The 22060-nt window shown below is 45.2% G+C and overlaps 4 protein-coding genes across 9 annotated transcripts in view; 3 read left to right on the plus strand and 1 right to left on the minus strand.

The window, feature by feature from the left end:
- The window catches only part of SNX8 (sorting nexin 8), a 29166-nt gene extending 16800 nt beyond the window's left edge, over window positions 1–12366 (plus strand). The window contains 8 exon segments of the mRNA XM_080382434.1: window positions 2280–2401; window positions 2764–2844; window positions 3817–3977; window positions 4391–4523; window positions 5637–5705; window positions 6508–6657; window positions 7068–7217; window positions 7714–12366. Of these exon segments, the coding sequence (XP_080238560.1) occupies window positions 2280–2401; window positions 2764–2844; window positions 3817–3977; window positions 4391–4523; window positions 5637–5705; window positions 6508–6657; window positions 7068–7217; window positions 7714–7827 (980 nt within the window). The 3' untranslated portion in view covers window positions 7828–12366.
- Window positions 12367–12932: 566 nt separating this feature from the next.
- Window positions 12933–17950, minus strand: NUDT1 (nudix hydrolase 1; the record flags this gene model as incomplete). Of its 3 annotated transcripts, none has more annotated exons than XM_080382491.1 (4): window positions 12933–13441; window positions 13658–13803; window positions 16857–17013; window positions 17661–17950. In XM_080382491.1, the coding sequence occupies 3 exons, from the start codon at window positions 17006–17008 to the stop codon at window positions 13269–13271; spliced, it is 471 nt and encodes a 156-aa protein (XP_080238617.1). In that variant the 3' UTR covers window positions 12933–13268. The 3 variants fall into 3 exon arrangements, with proteins under 3 accessions (XP_080238617.1, XP_080238616.1, XP_080238618.1); XM_080382490.1 differs by lacking the exon at window positions 17661–17950 and adding an exon at window positions 17309–17428; XM_080382492.1 differs by lacking the exons at window positions 16857–17013; window positions 17661–17950 and adding an exon at window positions 17309–17445.
- On the plus strand, window positions 17381–20301 carry MRM2 (mitochondrial rRNA methyltransferase 2). 4 transcript variants are annotated; one of them, XM_080382462.1, is made up of 4 exons: window positions 17429–17503; window positions 17544–17611; window positions 18031–18302; window positions 18990–20301. In XM_080382462.1, the coding sequence occupies exons 1-4, from the start codon at window positions 17444–17446 to the stop codon at window positions 19412–19414; spliced, it is 825 nt and encodes a 274-aa protein (XP_080238588.1). In that variant the 5' UTR covers window positions 17429–17443; the 3' UTR covers window positions 19415–20301. The 4 variants fall into 4 exon arrangements, with proteins under 4 accessions (XP_080238591.1, XP_080238588.1, XP_080238590.1 ...); XM_080382464.1 differs by having other exon boundaries at window positions 18031–18296; XM_080382465.1 differs by lacking the exon at window positions 17544–17611 and having other exon boundaries at window positions 17381–17475.
- A 99-nt stretch (window positions 20302–20400) lies between these two features.
- The window catches only part of MAD1L1 (mitotic arrest deficient 1 like 1), a 370489-nt gene continuing 368829 nt past the window's right edge, over window positions 20401–22060 (plus strand). The window contains exon 1 of the mRNA XM_080382402.1: window positions 20401–20911. Within this exon, the coding sequence (XP_080238528.1) occupies window positions 20628–20911 (284 nt within the window). The 5' untranslated portion in view covers window positions 20401–20627. The remainder of the gene's footprint in view (window positions 20912–22060) is intronic.

The raw sequence follows: 22060 nt of genomic DNA on the forward strand, positions 1-22060 counted from the left end.
TACTGGTTTTAAACATCTATTATTTCAAATGTTGCATAACTGTAAAAAATCCTGTCTTGCTTTATACTTTATCTGTGAAAGAACAAGCCTTTCACTGTCTGGTCTTCCACTCATGCTGCTAAACTTACCTTGTTTCAATAAACAATCAATGTTAGTCAAGGAGTCCATGTATTGCTGCAGTAAAGGGGAATTAGTAAACAGTGCGCAGAGCTGGGTGTGTAGTGAATGGGAACAAAGAAAAGTAACAGTGCTGAAAAGCTTCACTGTTCATATATTCTTATGATGGAACATAAATTGTGAAGACCTTTTTTCTGGGGTTGCAAAAACCTGTCTGTTGAATTTGATCTGATTCAGTGTTCTCAGCCAGAATTTCCACTTCATGCAACACTTGTAAGCAAAGTCACCTTCTCTGATTAATCTCAGTGGAGAGAGGATGATTGGAGGAAGCTACCAATATATATCATTCATCAGTCACTGTTATTTCCTTGCATTGCTGGTGTGTTGATATTTCTGTGCATTCACTGGTGCGTTTCTTCCCACAGATATTGTATGTTGAAGAAAAAACGGATAGGATTAGTTCCCAAACTGTGCTAGGAGTACAGTCCTTAATACAGTCCAAAACTGTGTTAAGGCAGAGAGTGATGATTGCCTTTAGTTCAGTGACTCTGCATATAGAAAAGTTGTGTAAGTGGTCTTGATAGAAACTACGAACAGGAGAAAGGAAATGGAATGGGTAGTTATTATTTCTGAACGGGTTAATAGACTGACAAATTGAACTGAAGGGCACAGGATTTGATGAATTAGTATAGGTGTGTGACTCTTGTGGCCTCCGTGGACCCAGAGCTGGATGGGCAAAGCTACACACTTTATATTCTCTGTATGCTTCTCTACTAAGTTACACTATTATTTTCATGATGGTCTGCTTTCATCCATCTGTCATCTGCTCTTCTCGTATTCGAGGATAGCAGCAAACTGAGGCAGATCTTGTAGGAAGTGTGTAGATGACATCAGAAATCTTCATGTAGGCTAAACTGTGAACAAAGCAAAATCAAGATCTGCAACCTTAATGACAGAAAAATCATTTGACGGGTGATACTGCACTAAGGGTTGTTATAGAGCAGGGGTCCTCAAACTACGGCCCATGGGCTGGATACGGCCCCCCAGGGTCCTCAATCCAGCCCCCGGTATTTACAGAACCCCCCCACCCCGCCACCGGGGGTTGGGGGAGGAAACCAAGCAGCCGCAGATGACTCCCTGCCACTTCATCCACACGCCAGCCCCCTGTTTAAAAGGTTTGAGGACCCCTGTTATAGAGGGTCCATACAGCTGCAAAACCTAACTTAAAACTGAGGCAAAAGACTAATGCCCATTCATGATATGAGAATGTTGTCATGGATAAGAGCATTCCTTTAATTTCATTCTGTGCTGCATTCTTTCCCTTCAATCTTATTTTAGTGTAAATGTTCATCTTTCCTGAAAAACTCCAGCAATTTTGATTTACTGCCTTATTGCAGTGTGGCCAGATTGAAATTCTTCCTGTTTCAGAACGATGAGTGGAACTTTTTTAGTTTGACGAGTAAGGACTCTGGATGGATATACTGCAGATTGCTGTGCTGGTCTTCCAAAGTACTTTTTGACATCTTGTATGAAAAAGATGGGTACTGATCTTGAAAAAGACAACTGAAAAAAAACCCTTTATTCTCCTAGCCCCAAAATGCTTAAAAGCATGGAGTAGGGACAGATGAAGGTACAGCACACTGAAGCTAGTTTTTCAGAATAGTGAGCAAAAAACCCATAATAATTTGTGGGATGATCACCTTGAAAGTGGCAGTGATCTTTGCGGTGGTAAGAAGGCAGTGGGTTGTGCCCACGAGTCCGAAACAGACTGAGATCCCCTCTGGGGACCACCTGTGGAATTGATGCAGAGGAAGAAGAATCTTTGTATGCCCACAGTTTGTAAGTGGAGCCTTCAGGCTTTAGACTCGGTTGTTCATCCTGCTTTCCTGACCCACCTGTGGAAGTAACTACACATAGATGTGTATGCTGGATTTCAGTAAGATATAAAGAACCACTTGAAGGAGGATTTGTTCTGGCGGTCAGTGCAAAAGTTCTGTTTTAGGGAGCTGACAGACTATAGGTAACCAACCATTCTTTGGTTTTGTTGCAGTGCTTTAGCAAGGGTTATAAGTACAAGGAAATTATTGGACTGCGTGCTTTCTTCTCCTGAGCAGCTATAATGATGCGGTGCATCAATTAAAATTTAATGTTTCTTCTTGTAGCTGATCGAGAATTCATAGAATCTAGGAGGAGAGCGCTGAAGCGTTTTATAAACCTGGTGGCTCGACATCCCCCTTTCTCAGAAGATGTGCTCTTGAAACTCTTCTTGTCATTCAGTGGCTCAGTGAGTACTTGTTAGCAATAGCCTTGGGTTTGCATATCTCTGTAACTGCTTCGCTGGGCAGAGTTCAGAATTGCTTTTGACCTACAGATTGTTGCTTCTTGTGATGAGAATTTTCTCTCAGTATGTATTTCTACAGCTGGAAAGTGAAAGGTAATTTCACTCAAGGCCAGGAGTACAGTATTTTGAAAATGATAACTGTTCTTAGGGGAATATGTATAATGCTTTTTCTTAAATTAAATATAACCTGGGTAAAACTGTATCTGCTAAGTTGTGCCTTATTGTTGCTATATGTCCTAGACCTGTGTGAACTGCTGTGCATTACTTAGTTCTTTCATGCTCATTTGATTCTGTATCTTCTCCAGGATGTACAGAATAAGCTAAGAGAGTTGGTCCAGGGAGTAGGAGATGAATTTATGACTTGCAGATTAGCAACCCAGGCCAAGGTATGTATGTGAATTTCTTGCAAAATATTGTTCCAGTTTCAATGGTGCTCTCCTCCAGGTGGATCAGTTATGGCATTTGTTGAGTGATGGAGACCTTAGGTAGGAGACAGTTGTTTCTGAAGTTTGAAGGACTTTAAAACTTGTATTTTTATCAAAAAGATCAAATAAATGTTTGCCTCTTAAGGGCCTGACATTTCTAGCTAAATGCTGGTACATGAATATGATGGAGATTACATAATGAATCCTGCTCAGAACATGTTTCTTGGCGATTACTTGTACTTGCATAACAAACTCACTCACATACTGTACAATTTAAAAGCTAATATCTAGATTGATGTCTTCCCTGTGTATTCATGCCCTCATTCTGTCTGTCGTTGTCTCCCTGTGGGAGGGTAATTTGGACTGTTATAGAGAAGTTAGTTAAGTTCTCCGTATATCTGTTTATCCCAGTGATTAGTGCTGTGGTGATTTTTAAATAGACATTCGCTGTGTTCATTGGGCAATTTTAAAGCAAGTTGTTGTTCAGGTTCCTGCAATACTAGCAGAAGGTTTTGCAACTGGAGCTTAATTCAGGCTTTTACCAGTGATACACAGGTCAAAAAGAGCTGAACTTTCAGTACATGCTTGACTTTGCCGAGCTGGCAGTTACTAGTAGCGTCAGATCAGAACCTGTGAGCTTGAAACCTCACAAAACCCATTTTAACTGCATAGTAGAATCACAGAGTTTGCCAAATCTCTACACCTGGTATTTGAACCTCATTCTGCCTCTGCAAATTAGGAGTATTTGTATGACATCTGACTTGGACACCTCAATTGTGAAGCTAATCTGTTCAGGGTTGTTACAGCATGGCATGAGAGAGCGTGCGCGAGAGGGAAACCTGTCTCTCTTCTGACTATATGGTATGCCCACCGTTAACATATGTGAATGTGCATCTGATTTGTCCACTATTAATCTCTCTTGTGTTTCCTTAGGACTTCCTTCCAGCTGACATACAAGCCCAGTTTGCTGCCAGCAGGGAGCTCATCAGAAATATTTATAATAGCTTCTATAAGCTGCGGGACCGTGCGGAGAGGATAGCTTCTCGAGCCATTGATAATGCCTCAGATCTTCTCATATTTGGAAAGGAGCTAAGGTAGGTTGGCAGGAAGAGGATTTGCTATTGTGAACTTTTCTGCTGTTCTTTCACAACTGAAAACTGTTTTAAGGTTTACCTGCAAATGGTCTGGTAAGAATGGGCATTTCAATGTATGTTGTAGGTCATAATAAAATTTTTCCTACTATAAAAGAAGAAGTTGCATGCTTTCCACTAAGGTTATGTTCCATAGAGAAAGAGGAAAGAAAATACAATACCTTGACATTCAGGTGCTGGTTTTAGTGGTTTTTCCCCCAGTATATACACAGCTCTGTATTTGTGATCGTGCAGTAGTAGCTTAGCACCGCACGCTATTTAAACAGATTTTAAACTCTGAACGGCTCTCTGCAAATAAGTGTACCTGCTTAGTGGAATTGGTCTCCTAAATTTGAATACTACTTATCTCCTCCTAGTGCTTTGGGCTCAGACACTACACCGCTTCCTTCCTGGGCTGCATTGAATAATAGCACATGGGGGACCCTGAAACAAGCCTTGAAGGGTCTGTCTGTTGAATTTGCACTTCTGGCAGATAAAGCTGTGCAGCAGGTGAGTTCTTTACTTTTTCCTTTTTTTTCCTTCTTTTTGTAAAACAAAGCGAGCACATTGCTGTCTTTCATCTTGAATCACGAGCTCTGTTGGACATAGGCACTCTAAAGAGTTGAAAGGAAAATAGTAGTCCAAACTCACATCCTCTGCCACCAGCCCGCTTGTTCAAGCTTGTTCATTCTTCAAATGAAGAACCTGGACTGTGTTTAAGTTGGGGAAAAAATATAATGGGCAAGGGAAAGGAGGGAAAAGCCTGCTTTCTATTTTTATTCCAAATGGTTATTGGACAGGTTAAGTTGTACTACTGTACTGAGCTGTCCAGAAGTCCTGCATTCTGTTTTATTAATCTGCTACAGAGAATCTGAAAGAACTAATTTCTGAATCAAATTTTGGCATTCATGTTCTTAAACATTACATGGGAGTCTTTCAGACAGAAGCATCATGTTCCTGTGTAAGTGTGCAGTGTGATAATGACTGTTAAAATAATGTGAGAACATGACAGTCTGGAAAGGAAAAGTAATAGTGATAGTTTCTTCTTCACTTCATCTCATTGTGTTAAAATACTCAGCATGCTTTTATAGATCCGTCAGACCAGGTCTTTTTCTCCAGAGTTTATGCTCTGGAGAGCTCTTTTGATACAGGAGAAAAGACAGATTTTGTAAAATAAAAAAAACAAGTAGTGAAATTTGGCTTGGTGTCTCATCTCTGACTTCTGATGCATGAACTGTTATGGGGAACATGCAGGTATTTATAACTTTAATGGACTAGTTATCTGGTAAGATAACTACAAGATGAAAGATTGGAGGAATCTGCAAAAGCAAGAAATTCCAGGCAGAGTGAGCCAAAAGAACTGACACACAGGACTGTGAAACTAACTCTTCTTGTTAGAATGATCAGTCAGTTGGAAAAGCTGTTCCTGCTCCAGTCAGATCTTTGTTCTGCTTGCTGAAGACTTAACATGCCAGTGCAATCTGAAAGATTTTTGATGTGCTTGTGTAAGTGTTGATATGCCCTTGAGAATACAGTGGAGGGCTTGCACGGTGTAAGGATGTGAACTGTGATGTTGATTCTTGCCAGGCTTACATAAAATGTACTTTTTTCCTTGTTTTCTAGGGTAAACAGGAAGAGAATGATGTGGTGGAGAAGCTGAACCTTTTCCTGGATTTACTCCAGTCCTATAAAGTGAGCTCTGCTGTTCTTCTGCCAATGAGAAAGTTGTTTAGAGCAAGCTTGTGCTTTTTAGAGGGTGTAACGCCAACTGGATGGAAAACTGTCTGGGAGGCCAGTTCAGAGGCAAACTGGGCATCTGGCAGAGGGAGGGGAGTGGCTGTTGGCCGTAGCTAGCTCTGTAGCCTTACTGATCAGCTCATCTGGTGACAAGAACTTGCAAACAGCAAATGCTGTAAGGAATTTAAAAATATGACTGCTTGAACTATATGGATCAGCTAACCTTTTTTTCAGATTTGGCTGCTTTTGAGTCAAAGCAGTGAATTAGATCACTAGGGGTTTGTTCATGGAGGCGTGAGCTCAGTTACAAATGAAAGAATTTCTGTTAATATTAATCTTCTCGTCAAAGGCACTTTTCTTTAGAAGCACCTACTGAAACTGTATGTGGCAGCCTCTCCTGCCATTCCCAGGCCTGGATTGAAATAGGACACTGGCAAGCTCTTACCACAGTTAATTGCAAGCACTTAATATTGAGAAGGAAGCAAGAGATAAGAGGCCTGATAAGATCCAAAATGTTGGCAGAAGTGATGCTTCAGATTGCCTCTTAAGCTCGCTGGTCTGGGTCCAAGCAGTTTTGTTTCTTGAATTCTTAACTGCCAACATTTTTTGACCCTCTTGAAAGCAAAGAAACAAAAATCGACAGCATAGAAATTACGTAAAGTGTGACTATGCGTTTGTGTTCCTGACGTACTTGGCTTGTGTGCTTGCTGTCTCTTAGCTTCCACTATGTACCTCTTTTTTTCCTTTTCCTGTAAAGGACCTGTGTGAAAGACATGAGAAGGGGGTATTGCACAAGCACCAGCGAGCCTTGCATAAGTACAGCATGATGAAGAAGCAGATGATGAGTGCCACTGTGCAGAACAAAGAACCAGAATCTGTGGAGCAATTGGAGTCTCGGATTGTGGAGGTAGGGCAGGTGCCTGGGAGAGCAAAGGGCAGTACTGGACTCCTGTAATGGTGCCACTGTGTAGCTCGGCCGTATTTGCAGAAAGCCATTAGACTGAAAGGGTAACCTGTGCTTTGGGTAATTTGAGCTACCTGCTGTGCTGCACGGAAAATGCGTTTGTTTTCCGCAACACTTACTACTACTGGCTCTTTGGCAACATGTCATTTGCAGGAGCTGTGGAAAGCAATAGTCTGCAGGATGGGAAGTGCAGTTGTTGCCATATCAAATGGGTTCAGGAACTGCTTGTTTAGGGGTTTGGTATGTGCTTGAATTGCTAGTATGGTGAGGAATGCTGTTTTCTCCTGCTGCAAGTGAACCTCCTTGGCACCCTCTTCCTGGCAACATATTTCACAGAGTTTCTGTTCTTTCAGCAAGAAAATGCTATCCTAACCATGGAGCTGCGGAATTACTTCTCTCTCTATTGCCTGCATCAGGAGACACAGCTTATCCACATCTATCTGCCTCTCACGTCTCACATTTTGGGGGCCTTTGTCAACTCCCAGATCCAGGGTCACAAAGAGGTGAGTTCTTCTGGACTGTATTCTTTTTCCCAAATTACAAATGAGAATTTGAATGCGTTTGCTAGGTGAATCTGTTTTTTGTTACGCTGCACAGGAATTATAGGACAAGGAACAGCTTCCTGGGTTTTGCTGGAAATTCAAGAGCTCCCTTTTATTAACCCCTAAATAGGACCTTCAGCATTCCCCATATATAGACTTTCTTACGTTCATTATATTAGAAAAGTCTCTTCCCCTTCAGCTCCCTTCTTTCCCTTCAGTGAAGGAGCTTGACCAAGGTATGGGAAATTCCTTTCCATGCATGCTCAGTAAAACGTTCAGAGCACTGCATTGTAGCACCAGTCTGAAAGGGACAATCTGGGTCCACTGGACTTTCCCAAAGCACTTCAGCAAATTTGTGTTGTGTTTTTGAATACACTGAAACTACTGCTAAAATGGTGTGGTGAGATGATGGCCTTCTGTGTTGTCATACCTGTCTTCCCTCATTTTCTACTCACAGATGAGTAAAGTTTGGAATGAATTGAAGCCGAAGCTAAGCTGCCTCTTCGTGGGATCTAGCAGTATGCCAACTCCACCATTGTCACCTCCAGAGGGAAACTTCTTCTCCAATTAATGCTCTGAGCATCTAGCATGGAGCAAGAAGTGCAGTCAATGAAGGGGTGGGACCTCTACCTCCAAATGTTAGAATGAATCCTCCAAACAGCTTTTTTTTTTTTTTTTTTTTTTTTAAATACTGCTGCTTTGAGCTGCTCTCTGATTTAGACAGACTGGATTTGGGGCAGAACATACAGATATAAAGACAATCTCTTAATTTTTAAATACTCTAGGGCAGAGCTGATGTTCATCCTGCAGACGCTCTTCATGGGGTCAGGATGTGACCTGGTGCAGTGAGTGCTGCGGTGTTGTAGCTGATGCCTCTGCATCTTGTACTAACAGTCCTTGGATGTTTATCTGCACACACGCTGACACATCTCTGAAGTGCTGAGATGAACAGGATATCTGAAGCACTTGTTTGTAGTAGAGATGGATTGCCTTTTAAGCTAGGGAGATCCTGTGTTAGGGACATGCGTGCATAAGGAAAGCTGAAAGCCATCCCCCACCTCATTGATAGGTGTATGGATTTGATTTCTTCCTGCTAGACCTTAGCACAGAATACATGAATGGTGTGGTTGGATTCGTAACCCAGCTGGGCAGGGGTCAGCGCTGCTGTGTGATGGTAATTTTCCCAGCAGGGCTAGGCGGACTGTGCTGTCGGCGTGTTTCAGTTCACAGTGGCAGGACAGCCTAGGCACTTGCTTGTATTTTCCAGTTTGGGGCCAAAGACAACTCGGTTCAGGAACTCAGAGGAGTTTGCCTGGCATAAATGAGAAAATAATTGAATAAAACACTGCTTAATTGTAAACCACTGCCACTATACGAGCAGAACAGCTACAAGGTAGCTTGTTTATTTTCTTCTGGGGGTTTTGACATCCATCTGTTGAGTAGCTGTTCAGGACTATTGGAGAGCTGCTGAGCCTAAGGCTGGTGTTTTCTTTGGTCTAGTATCAGGTGAAGTATCCTGTTACACCAGCAGGCTGGGACACAATGCTGATAAAGTTCATCAGTACTTATCAGGATGTTACTGTCATTCTTTTTTCTGGCTGTGGGTAGCATTGGAGTGTGTTTGTGAAGGAGGGAAGACAATGAAGTGACCGTTCTCTAACTCAAAATAGCAGGGTCCTTGGTAATGGGGTTTTCAGAACAATTTGTGACTCTGATAAAGGGACTAAACATTGTCCATATTTCACTTTGTATCTCTGGTGACTTTCCCTTAGAGGTAAAGGGTAGGGGGAGGAGAACTTGCATGTTTTGTTACCTTAGGGGAAATTGTGCATATCCTCCAGAGAAGCCGATAACAAGAGAACTGCAAGTGTATGCAGCAAAACTCTGCGTGAACAGACCCCCCTGAACTTAACTTCTCTGGGGTCGAAATAGCTGCCAAAGGGGAATTTGAGACTTGGCTTCTTAGCGTTTTCTTTGAGCGGGTAAAAAGGAAGCATGTTAACAAGGATGAGTGCTCACTGTCAAACTGGAACCATTACAGTATTTTCCCATTGAGGAACTTCCCTATTAGCAGGAAATATATTTAAATCATCCAATCACAAAAGCTTTTTTCTTTTTAATTTAGAAAATTCAATGCAGCATGAAGCTGCTCTTAGTCCAGGTGAAAATTATGGGTTAGTTCCTTCAGCTAGGAACAAGATAAGAAGTTTCTTGCCCAGTTTCATGAGACTGTCATAACCATTACACATACCCTTCAAAATGTGGTAACGTGCATTTATGTGGGTGAATTTCTTGGGTGCTGAGCCTTGAAGAGTATGTAGGGTATCTTGTTTAACAGCCTTGCTGAGAATGTATTATTAAGAGCTTCTTATAGCAATTTAAACGTTAACTCTCTTCTGAGTCTTGCCTCACTGTGTATTGGCCTTGTCCAGCGAGAGAGATTAACTGCAAATGGCTGCGACAGATCTGATTCTCTCTCCTGAAGATTTCCAAAGCGATGCAGAAGAGATTCTGCTCACAAGCTCAAGAGCAAACTGGCTGGGGAGGGAGATGTTTCTACAGTGCAGTAACAAGATACTGTCTCAAGAACGGCACAAAAGGTTTTTCTGCCTGACCTTGTCTTGATTAGGAAGATAGTTTGTGGTGTGGAAAGCGTGTCGCCCTGTTTTTAAATGCTCTTTGCTCCTAGCACCTTTAGAAGGTGCTGACTGGTTATGGCCTGTCACTTGGTTAGTCTTGGTACCCATCCTCACCACATCAGGCAAGCAAGGCTAAATGAGGGAACAGTCAGACTGAAAATACTGTTATGTTTTAGGGCAGGATCTGGTATCTGTATGATGGATCTTCTGTGTAGTTTGTCTGGCTGGGGTAGGTGACTGGGCTATGTTCTGTAGGAGCATTTGCAAAGCATTAGCCCGAATGGAACTTCGTACTTCTCACATGTAGAAAAAAAGTTTCAGTTTTGGGCTTTATTTAAAAACAAAAAACCAGAAAAACACCAAAACCACATTTGGGCTTTAAACTAACTCCTCTTTCCTGTTCTGCTTCAAAGCAAGAATTCTGCAGTCCAAATGCGGAGACTAACAACGATAAACAGAGACCACATGACCTATAAGAAACTGGAATTATGTTGTTTTGAGAGAACACCCATTCCTCTGTTGTCAGCCCTTGCCTCTTTGAGGAGAGCAGTTTTGGGGATGAGGTTTTCTTGTCTTGGTTTTACTCTGTTCAAGTAGTATTTTGAGAACGGAGGCCTAGTATTCTCAAAGCTGATACAGCTAACAGCACTTTCAGAGTTCATTTCATACTGAACTGTCAAGCTTCTGTCTCATTCCTAAGTACATGGATGTGCTATTTCACACAACCAGTAGTTTGCAAACGTTATTTTTGGGAGACTAGTCAGTGTGCAAATAGCACTGTGATATTTACCTCCATATGTGAGGGATTTCCTTAGTGTTTTTGTTCTGTTTAGTGTAGGGATCTGTCAAGACTCGGAGAGCAGCATCAAGTACAGCTTCCTTCCTCTAGAGGAAAGCAGCAGGGAATCAATCGAGATGACTTCAGTTGTCAGTCTCCCCTAGTCAGTGTAGGGGAAACAGTTCTAGTTACCTCCATGCTATTGCCTTCTGCAGCGAACAGCCTAGCTATACGCAAGGGTGAGAACAAGATTTAATGCGAGCTGGTTCCGTTGCTGGTGGCTGGGTAGACTGCAATAAACACTAAGCAAACCAGAAGACCAATTGAAGAGTGCGTGCTGCCTATCCAAGAACTGATGCTCCTCCAAGATGTAGCGCCAAAGAGTTAATGTGCCTTCTTGAATGGAAGCTTTCTGTGTATTGCTTAAGGTCACGGGGACTTTCATGTGTGCAAAATAGTAATGGTAGAAAAGGCCTCGAATTGTTCTGTCAGTGTCAAATCTGTCATGGACATACCTGGGCACTAAACAGCCGAGAACCTGAACTTTGCCTGAAAATTATTTTATCAAAAGGGCTATATGCTTTTGTCACTCCTGAGATCTCCTCTGCTTCAAGCTGTAAAGTAGCAATATACAGGCTTTTTGACCAGTATTGTGTGTTGAAAGGCTTTCCAAACTATATTTACAGTACAACCTTAATTTTTGATCCTTCTTTCTCTCTCCTTCCATCTTCCTTACAAGTTGCTTCTCCTAAGTTGTAACATATTTTCAACAGTGCCTTGCTGCATCCCAGTGCTTTTACTCTTCTACTTTGCTAATGCAAGGGTGTAATTCCTGCACTTTGTAACAGGCTAATTTACAATTTCCAGTTTGAGCTGTTTCCTAAAAGACAAAGATCACCAGCTGGGGACAGAACTTACTTAAAACATGCCAATCTCCATAGCTGCAGCAGGTTCACTACTCTGACACAAGCTAGAAGTCAGTGCTGGTGAAAGCATCTTCATAAAGGGATTGAAGTGACTGCAGAAGAGGGGATAGCAAACAGAAGTGCAAGCCTGAGCCGCACTTGTTCTTTTTCTGCCTGAACTCCTGGAGGAACAGAAGGTAATTTGCTCCCTCACCATGCAATTTACAGTTTCTACCAGGAAATAGATCAAGATAATGAAACAGGTATCGGCTGCCAGTCATTCATTTTCCTACCACACAGTAAGCTCTTACGCCCTGTTACAAGCTACCTATCCCCTTGTGCTTATTTTCTCTCCTCTACTTGCCTTGAAGCCAGAAACCCTTACTGCTATGTCAGAAGCAGAGGTGAGTATCAAAACCCCTAAGCAGCACAAAAGGAAAAGAAAGATTCTAAGGTGTTAGCTTGAAGTCTGAGCTGTGGCTTACTGAGCATATGAAGAGGGGCATTTTTGAGTGGTATAAATTATTCAGAACTGCTGGAGGGAGACAAGAAGAAACTATCTTGTTCAGAGGGTGTGAATTTTGCCTGCCTGGAATATCCTGTATCTTTGCTTTGCTCAAATAGCCTTATGTATGAAGCACTTTATCCAAATGCAGGAATTAAAGAACTATTACTACAACTGGTAGACTGGAAATGTTTACAGATCCTATATTACATTCCAAGATTCTATCTGTAAGTGTTTTATGTGTTTGTAAAAGTGTTTAAAACAAAGAAAAAAAAAACAAAACTTGTGTAAGAAGTTACATATGTGATGTGTTATTTCTAACAGTTTGATTAAGCTTTTGCTGCCCAGTGTGCTGTGTTGGGCTGACCTGAATGCTGAACAGGTCACCTGCTACCAACACGTGACAAAGCTTGCAGCTATACGTGGTGGCACTTTGCAGCATGGACTTGCTGAAAGTTGATTTTGTTCAAAGTATTTTTACCTGAAATGCTCAAAATGGTTCAAGGTCAGGACAGGATCTGCAAGAGCGAAAGCAGGGCTTGAGTAGGGCTGTACATCTACCACTGACTTTTGTTTTCTTAACTCCTACAACCTTACATTGTGTTCAGCTGGAGCATCCTGAAGGAATCTCTACCTCAACTTTTTTAAAGGCTTTCACAGCACTGGTCAAGCCTCACCTTGGCCCTGAAAGTAATGCTGAATAGGGAACTGTATAGAAACTGGCAGAGAAGATAATTGATTGTGCTGCATCACAGTCCACTTAATGTTTCTGTGAAAGAAAGCCAACTTCTGAAAGGCCCTTAAACAGTCTAGAAGGTAGCCAGCTGCTTAAAACAGAACACCACATGCTTCTACTGAAAAAGTATTTTTAATCTTTAAAAACACTTCCAGCTACAAGGGAAAAACCTAAAAAGTCAGCCACCTGTGAAGGGTTAACACTTAAGTTTTTAATAGCTGCAATGCATAACCACTGAAGTCTACCACAGCCAGGGACTTCACAACATGGAAAATCTCGTTACTTGTATTTCTGCTCTCGGGAAACCCCCTTGTTTTCCTTACTTCCCAGTGGCCTGGCAAATAAGTCTCCTTTGCTGGAGAGTTGAGAAAGGAGACCCTTGTAAGTAGTACTCATGGTGTCCTAGCCCAATGTGGGCAGCAGCATGTGGGCTGGATACTTCCGTTTTCTTAAACTTCCTCCACTTCTTTCAGGGTGTGCTCCAGGATAGTGTCTTGTCCCTGGAACTTAAAATAGCCACGAAACAACTTTTTCTGAAGCACCAGGGGAAACCAATAGATATCATCTGCCCACATGTGCTTGAATGGCACCTCATCCAGCTGAAACCACTGTGGGCGCATTTCTGGTGGGAGAAAACAGAAGAATTTTGCATGAGCCTTTCTCCTGTTTTTTTTTTTTCTGCCTAGACTTGGAATACCTGTCAACAAGCAGCTTCCCTCTAGAGCCCAGCTCCTCCCTTCTCAAAGGGATTTTGGTATGAGTAGTTCTGCGTTTCTTAAGAGCAATACTGTCTCTGAAAAGAATGCACATCCTTCCTTCCCCTCCGCTACCTACCTACCGTCACTTTCTGTTGGCTCTCCATGAAAATGATCTGCCCGGAAAATGTGAACATCCATGAGTTCAGGGTTGCCCACAAACTCAAACGTGATCTGACCCATCTTCTGCAAGGTGTCCACAGTCAGTCCACTCTCCTCCAGGAGCTCCCTGTAGGACAAGACATAGACCTCTTGACATGAAAGCGAGCAGTGGGAGAACAAAAAGGCAGTCATTAGCTTTACTCAGAGATTCAAAACACTTCAAGCGAACTAAAGGTGAAAGCTGCACCTGTAAAACAGAGCCAGGCACAGCAGAGTTCCGGCTTGCACCAAACTATGAACCTGCTTACATCACACTGGAGCCAGGTCAGATGGGCTTGTATGTTACCTCAAGCTCCTAAAGGCTGGTAGGAAAATATGTTGGAAGGGGAAGATTCAGGAAAATTGATTGTTTAGTATAATTTACATTCCTTGCAATGTGGCAATCCTTTCTGAGATAAGTGTGAAGCAGGCTAACCCTCATATGACTGTAGCTGGATGTGGCTTAAGAGCTCGGAGATGCACTTCACTTGCACAGGCAAAAGGTTTTGCCAACTTCAAGCTAAAGCTTTTAGAATTGTGGGGAAGCAGGTCGTAACTACTAGAGCATCTACCTATACTTGTTACAAAATTGGCTACTGAGGCTAACTGAAGCTTATTTAAATAACACTACACACTACATAAAATCATTTGCACACAGAATGTTAGGAATACAGTCTCAGATTCAAATGCCATATAAAAAATACAAATTAATTGTGTAAACTTGCTATTTCTGCTCCTTGGAAGTACAGTTAGCATAAAGAGAGGCTAGAAGGCAAGACTTCCGAGAGCACTTTTAGAGACTTGCCGGACAGCGCTTTTCCATGCATCACCTTGCACAGCTACCCGAAGCACATTCAATTACTTGCGCTGTTTACCACTACACACTTAGGGCTTTTTTTATTTTTACCTACCTCCAACAGAATCAGCACAGCTTGAAGTTAGTCATGGTTTTTCTAATGTACAAAAATCAGGAATACTTTGAAACAGTGTATCTTCAGCTGAGGTTAATAATTAATGTTGTTGCATATTTGGCAGTAACAATTTTAAAATGTAATGGAAATGATCTTTAAGGCTCCAGCTTTCTTTGGCATCAATTTCATGGATCCCATCCTTCAAAATTACATCCCAGCTTAATCTTCCTGAGAATCTATGTCAAAAGTGGAAGCAGTTTTCCAGCAACAAATCTAAAAGCCTCATTTTACAGGCTGCGATAACTGAACAACAAAGCACAACACTGCTATTATTCTCCAAGCAATTTATCTGTCAGCTGTTTGGCTCCATATATAGGAAATGGAAACATTATGGGTAGAAAGCTAGAAATAATGAACTAGCTAAATGCTGCCACACAAGGTGTGCCACTGAGGAGCTGCGGGTGCCCAGGTGCTCACAGGAATGTGGTGTATCCAGCAGAGGATGGAAATCTTACCAATATGGGAAACTTGTTCATGTTTCAGTTGAATATTTAACTATCTGTGCTGTGAGGACACTTCACCTTATGCTGCTGCAAACCCAACTGAGGCAGTGCAACACGGAACCACAGCCTAACACCTCAGCTCCGAATACAGAGCAGAGGTGGTGCAAGTTCAGTTTGATTTGGACTGTGTGACACTTCCTGGAGAAGAGCTGCACCCTGAGGCAGCACTGCAACAGCGGTGGTCCACCAGGAAGGTGGGCTGTGTGTCTAGCTGGCCCTGGCTCTGGCGACTGCTTCCTGCCCAGCTGACCTCAGTGGGAATCAGTTGTGTCATTCTGCAGGAGACTCCTACCAGCTGTGTTGAAAGGGATGAGGATTGGACTGGTCCACAGCAGCAGGTGGTGGCTGTGCTGTGGCACATTGCACTTAAATTGAAACTATTATCACTTAACATTTCAAATGGACTAAAGCTCCAGTTTCTAACTCTGGGCTAGCACAGACAAACACGCACCTAGGAGATCAAATGCTAAGTTAAATCATTAGCTTTACAGCACAGTCAGCAGCAGTGTAAGCCTAGCAAATGAAGACTTGCTTTAAGTAACAAAACTGATCTCCCTCCTTCCACTCAGGGTTGGTAAATTACACAACCAACCATGATGTAAGCATGTACGTTACATGGTACGTTAACACCGTGCACTGCTGGGTGCGCATCTGCACAGAGGGTCCTTCCGTCCCCTGGATGTGCTCACCACAGAACCCCGGTGGTTGCACCAGCACAGCTGAGGAGACGGTTCAGGGCAAAAGCTGTTAGCACACCAACATTGATCTTCCTGCAGGTGCGAGGGCAATTCTGGGCATGTATCAGAAGGTAAGGAGGTGGCAAAGTGAAGCTTTGTATCAGCAGCATTCAGGTAAAAGAGTGAGGTACCTAATTTTTAAAGGCATTTCACAGTTCAGCTGTGATCTGCTATTTCATTTTAATGACTAGGCAGAAGAACTTCAAGAAATCAGTACTAAAAGCTTAAAAAAACGGTACTGTACCTCTGTACTGATGGAACGCAATTCCCTAACTCAGCATTACGCTTAAAAATGTCACCATGCAATCAAGTAATAAATTTCCATGCTGCCTTTCATAAAAGACCCCTGAGAATTTCTACTATTCCGTCACTGTTTTCACACAGTACTACAAATGCTACTGCAAAGTTGCAACTGCTCAACAGCTTCCAAATTTAAACAATAAACAGCTTCAAAATTTAAGTGATAGGTGGTACACTTGCATAAGCTGCAATTCTGCTATGTAGCTGTAATTCAACTCTACACCTTTCTGAACAGTGCAAGAACCTCTGTCCACTACTAGAAGAACAAGTCTCAGTTTAAATCAGAGTCCAGGAGATGGGAAGGAGGACACTTGGTAACTTCCAGTTAGGGACTGGACGATAATTAAAGGTTTGCAGATGACAGGCAGCGGGGAGCAATCCTGTTTCTTTGTGCATTTGGATGAACCCTCATCACCTGTGCAGCAGGTGATTTTCTCTGTTCAGAGGACGCTCATTACTGCGCAGGTGGGTAACACACTGGTTACGCTATGAGGAGGGTGTTATTGCTCAGCTGAGCTGCGGTAACCCCACCTGCAGCCCACCACAAAGGGTCTAACGCCTCCAGGGCCCAAGCTGTGCCCCAACACTTGCCTCTGCCCGGGGCAGTGGCCGAGCCGGGCCAGGCCTCACCTGCGAGCAGCCTCCTCGATGCTCTCCCCCGGCTGCACCTTGCCCCCGAAGCCGTTCCACAGCCCGGCGCCAAAGCCCCGCTTCTTCATGCCCAGCAGGACGCGGGGCGGCTGCACCACCAGCACCAGGGTGAAGAGCCTGGTCGTGCACATGGCTCCTGGGCGAGAGGCGAGGAGCTGCACCAGGGCCCCGGCACCCTCAGCGGGGAGGCCGGGCCGCTCCCCCGGCCCAGGGGGCGCAGACAGCCCCTCAGCACCCCCTCCATAAATGCCTGGTGCCCGCCACCCCCGGCCCAGACCTTGGTCCCCCAGCGCCTATTCCTCTAGCGCTTCCCACCGACCCTTGCTCCGCTGCTCCCCCTTCCCAAATCCCTTGCCCCCAACAGCCTTCCCCCCAAACCCCTGACCCCCCCGCAGCCCTTCCCCAAACCGTAAGCCGAGACCCCCCAGCACCTCTGCCCAACGCCCGCCTTTCCCGCCTGCCGCCGCCTCTTCCCCTCAGCACCGGCCCGGCCCTTCCCGCGCCGCCGCCGCTCCCGGCCCGCCCCCGGCCGCCATGAGGGACGAGGGCGGGCTGAGGCGGCCGCCATGGCGTGGTGGGGGGGCGCCGCCGCTGGCAGGTGCGTGGCGGGGCCGCTGAGGGGATCCCAGGCGCCGCGCCGGGCCGCCGGGTCCCACCCTGAACCGGGGGTCGGTGGGGCGGCCCCGGCGAGGTGCGGCCGTAGTCCCGGCGCCTGAAGTTTTTGTCAGGAACGGGTAACGGGCCATTTGGGTTTGTCGGGAATGCTGGAACGAGGTTCATTACCTGGAAAGCGACGGTAGCAGCGTGGCCGCAGCCGGGACGGAGCCTCCGGGAGCTGGGGTGGCCCTGCTTCCCCTGAGGGGCTGATGGAGGCCGCCCTGGCCCTTGCTGGGGTCCCTTTGCCATGTTGCGCCGCCGGCGGCGGAGCGCGGCCCTCCCTCCTTCCCGCCTCTCCTCAGGTTCCACCCGTGAGGCCGCAATCAAACACGGCCCTTCTCTTGTGGGTAGACCTGGTAGCTAAAGGTGCCAAGACTCAATTTGCCGGCTTTTTTTTTTTTTTTTCAGCCTGGGAGGAGCTGTATTCGATGTTAGAATTAAGTACTATGGAGTTAGTTATGTACTAACTGATTCTCTTGCCTTTCATCCCGGGCAGCTGTAGGCGTTTGGTGAGCAAATGTCTACACACCACGGGGAGGTTTCAGAAGAAATCTGGGACTGAGCACAGGTGGTTGCAGCGGCATTTGAGGGACCCCTTTGTCAAGGCAGCGAAGCAGCAGCATTACCGTTGCCGAAGTGCGTTCAAGTTACTGGAAATTGATGACAAGCTTCATATTCTTCGTCCGGGGCTTTCTGTTCTTGACTGTGGAGCAGCACCTGGTGCTTGGAGCCAGGTTGCGGTACAGAGGGTCAACGCCTTAGGTACTGGTAAGCGCATGTTTTTGGCAGGCAAGATGGGGATGATGCTCATCTTGAAGTGTGTGAGAAGGTTCAGCTGTGTGGTGGTGGTGTGGGGAAGGGCATGGGTACTGGCAAATGCCAGTCACCGATAGAAGCCTGAAGGTGTGTGCCTGTGTGGCAGTGAATAGTGACTCTTTGTATCATCTGGAGAAATCATATTTGCGAAATAAAAACTTGCCATGTGGTGCTGGTGTTCTGATTAACTGTTGTGGGGAAGATCCCTTCATTGCGTTCTGAAATTGGTGTGGCCTCCAGCAGGTAACTTGGGTTTTCTGAATTTTTATTTCCCTTCTTGAAAAATGGTAGTAACCACTACGTCCATTTTATGTGTGTTACGCCATTTATATTTACAAGGTAAGGTGTTATCATCCGTACTATTGTCCAGGATATCTGGACTGTCAGTCTTGAAAGAGCAGAAGAAAACCAAGAAAAATACCCCTTGCTTATCCAAAGTAACTGAGTTTTCATGTCTTGAATGGATTAGCTTAGAGCAAACCATCCATCCGATGCACACAGCAAACTCTCAAAGGACGAGACGACCAGACATGGCAGGTGATACGTCTTTTGTTTATTGACTAACGTGGCACTCATGCATATGCAGGTTGTTTGCAACCACTATGAGTGTTCAGTGTGTCATTCATTTTTATAATCTAGATCCTGCTGTCCCCACCGGCTTTGTCCTTGGTGTTGACCTCCTGCGGATTTCTCCTCTGGAAGGAGCAGTGTTCCTGTCAGAGGCTGACATTGCAGACCCAAGCACGCTGAGGTCGATTCAGAGCCTGCTTCCTGCAGAGAAAGTAGATGTTATCTTAAGCGACATGGCACCTAATGCGACAGGCATTAAAGAACTGGATCATCAGAAGCAGATCAATCTGTGTTTAGGCCTGCTGAATCTGTCCCAAAGTATTTTAAAGCCAAAAGGAACAATGCTTTGTAAATTCTGGGATGGATACGAGTCACATCTTCTGCAAAACAGACTGAAGGAGCAGTTCCAAGACGTGAGAACTATAAAGCCTCATGCCAGCCGCAAGGACTCTGCTGAATCTTATTATTTGGCAAGACTGTACAAAGGGAAATGAAGGCTGAGAACAGCAGGTTATCGTAACAGGTGATCAAACATTGATTGGAAATCTGAATTTGGCATGTGTTTAAAGAATAAATCCCCCCATCCCTGGGAAAATCTGACGCAATTCTGATGAAGTACATCATGCTTTTCAAATACAAAAATAAACCAGGGTGGTGTCCTACTGAGTTTATCCACTAACTATACAAGCAGAGACATCCATTCTAGCTTCTTACCTGTGGAGAAAAGTGTTGGGTATGGAGAGGAATAATCTGAAAGGCAACCTGTGGGGCTGGCATAATGGAAATGAAAATAGAACAGTGATTATATGAGTTTTTAATGTATGCTTGAAAATCATTGCATTATTAATGTCATATATGAGACTAACCATCAAGGTGGTTGTCAGAATGAGAGGGGACAGTGAGGGGAGTTTAAGCCAATTTGTTGCCTCTTCATCTTTCTTAAAAGCTGGTGCAATTTATTAGCACATGTAAAAATAGGTAACGTTTTTATGTGTGTCGGGATCTGCATTGTCTCATGTACGATCTGTAAGGCAGCCGCTCGGGGTATGCGACGTGACTCTGGAATATTCAGCCTGATGGCTCTACTGCATTTTCTAAAGACAGGTTATATTTAGAAATTGCTACTTCATGGTACTCATAAATCCCGTAAATGACAGGAGGGCAGGGTCATTGCTACTGAGAAGATAATTTCCCCTGTGTTTTCACTAATGTTTTGTATTTGAGCAATGATGTTTCTCTAGGTGAAATGGCAACATGTTCCCTGGATCCTAGACACGGAGAATTACTGATTGAATTGCTAGAATTCTGTTTGGAAAAATAAATTTAGCCACTGCCTTATCTGGAAGTGACAACTTTTACATTAAATAGTGCTTTTATCAGACCGACTGTGGCATGAGTTGTAAGATGGGCTGGCAGCACTGACTTTTTCAGGCTTCCAGGTCTTTCTCCTTATAAATGTTTTATTTGGGGTGACTTACAGATTTATCAGCTATTAACTGCTTGAAACTGCTGGATCTCCAGACTGAACGGTGTGTGCGGAAGCGTCAGCCCAACAGCCTGAACCGGGGCGTTGAGTGTTGCTTTGTGTGTTTGGGAAGGGGAAAAAATAACGTTGGTGTGCGCTGCTGGGAAAACTGCTGCCTGCGAGTCGCAGCGGGAGCTGGGGCTGGCTCCTCCGGCTGCAGTGGCGGTGGGGCAGGACGGCCGATGCGCGGGCAGGAGCGTTGCGGCTCCGTCCCGGGTTGCAGCGGGGGACAGTGCGGTTTTGGCGGGGTGGGTTGCGGAGAGGCGGCGGGGGGAGGCCGAACTGGAAGGCGCTTCGCACCGAGGCGGGGCATTACGGTACGGCGCGGCGGGCGTGCGCGCCTAGTCCCGTCGTTACGGCGGCCCGGGCCGCTGTTCTCGCGAGAGCTGGCGCGAGTTCCCGTGAGATCTCGGCGCCGGGGCGAGGAGGGAGATCCAAGCGGGGCGCGCGCCGCCGCCCGCGACGGGTGAGTGAGGGAGCGCGTGAGGGCGGGAGGGGGCTGCGGCCCGGCCCGTTCCCGCCGCCCGGCCGAGCGGGGGGAGGCTGCGCCGTGCCCCCGTTTCTTCTGCCCCTGAGGTGGGGTAGGGCTGTGGGCGCTGCCGGGGCCCCGCTCCCCCGCTCGCCCTCGGAGGGGTCCCTGAGGGCGAGCGCCCCGCGGTGCTCAGCGCGGCCCGGCCGCGGCCGCTCCCGGGGGTCTGAGGCGCGGGGCTGTGAGGGCAGGGGGTCCCTCGGTGCCCTCCCGGGGAGCCTTTGCCAAAGGGTTCTCTGCAGCGGGGAGGAACGTAATCTTTAACGCTCATCTTGGTTTCGGAACCGGCTTGCTGGAGCAGTTTACCTGTTGGCAGTGGTCTTTCTCGAATTTATTTATCTGTGGTACTGAGGTACTTACTTCGAATAAACGTTTTCATTTGGGTTTTGGCTGATCTTGCCAGTGTGCCTCTATTATGTCTCCTCATTGTCATGATGTAAATCAGAAGAGTAACTGCTGGCTTACCCTGAGAGTTACCCCGTGCCCGTGGCTCTGGTAGGAGCCTGTGTGAGTGTTCAGTGCCATCCCTGGTCCTGAGCCTTCACCTGTGCTGCTGGGGCTTGCTGGGGTGGGCAGTCACCAGAGGGTCTTCCTGAAATCTCCTGGAAAAACTTGCAAGCTTTTCCGAGCTCCAGGCTTAGTTTGTCTTTGGCCTTTTAGTTAGTGCCCTTCCAAATTTGAAGGAAGAATTGCAAAAACTTTGATGTGAACAAGGAAACACAGTTTTACTTAGAGAAATGATCTGTGAACTTGGGAAGCCTTGTTACTGGAAGTTAGGCTCCAAAGTGCTTTTTTGGAAACGAGAATCAAGTTGTGTAGAAGGTAGGGTTTGCTCCCAGTATGGGATTATTTCTACTCCCCCATCAGCTTCAAACGTTTGGAGGAAGAGTAATGAGTTCTGTTAGTGTTCAGTGTTGTAGATCTTCATGTCCTACAATGTCAACTTGCATCCCAGAATCTATCTTGATTGTATAGGAAAGAATTCAATTTTGTATGACTTACGACAGACAGCTCTTCGTATGCCTATGGGCTGATGTTCTGGGGAGAGTGTATTGAAATAAAATCAAACCGTTTCGGGTAGGAAGC

The sequence above is a fragment of the Falco punctatus genome (assembly GCF_963210335.1).
Source record: "Falco punctatus genome assembly, chromosome: 4".
NCBI classification, from domain to species: Eukaryota; Metazoa; Chordata; class Aves; order Falconiformes; family Falconidae; genus Falco; species Falco punctatus.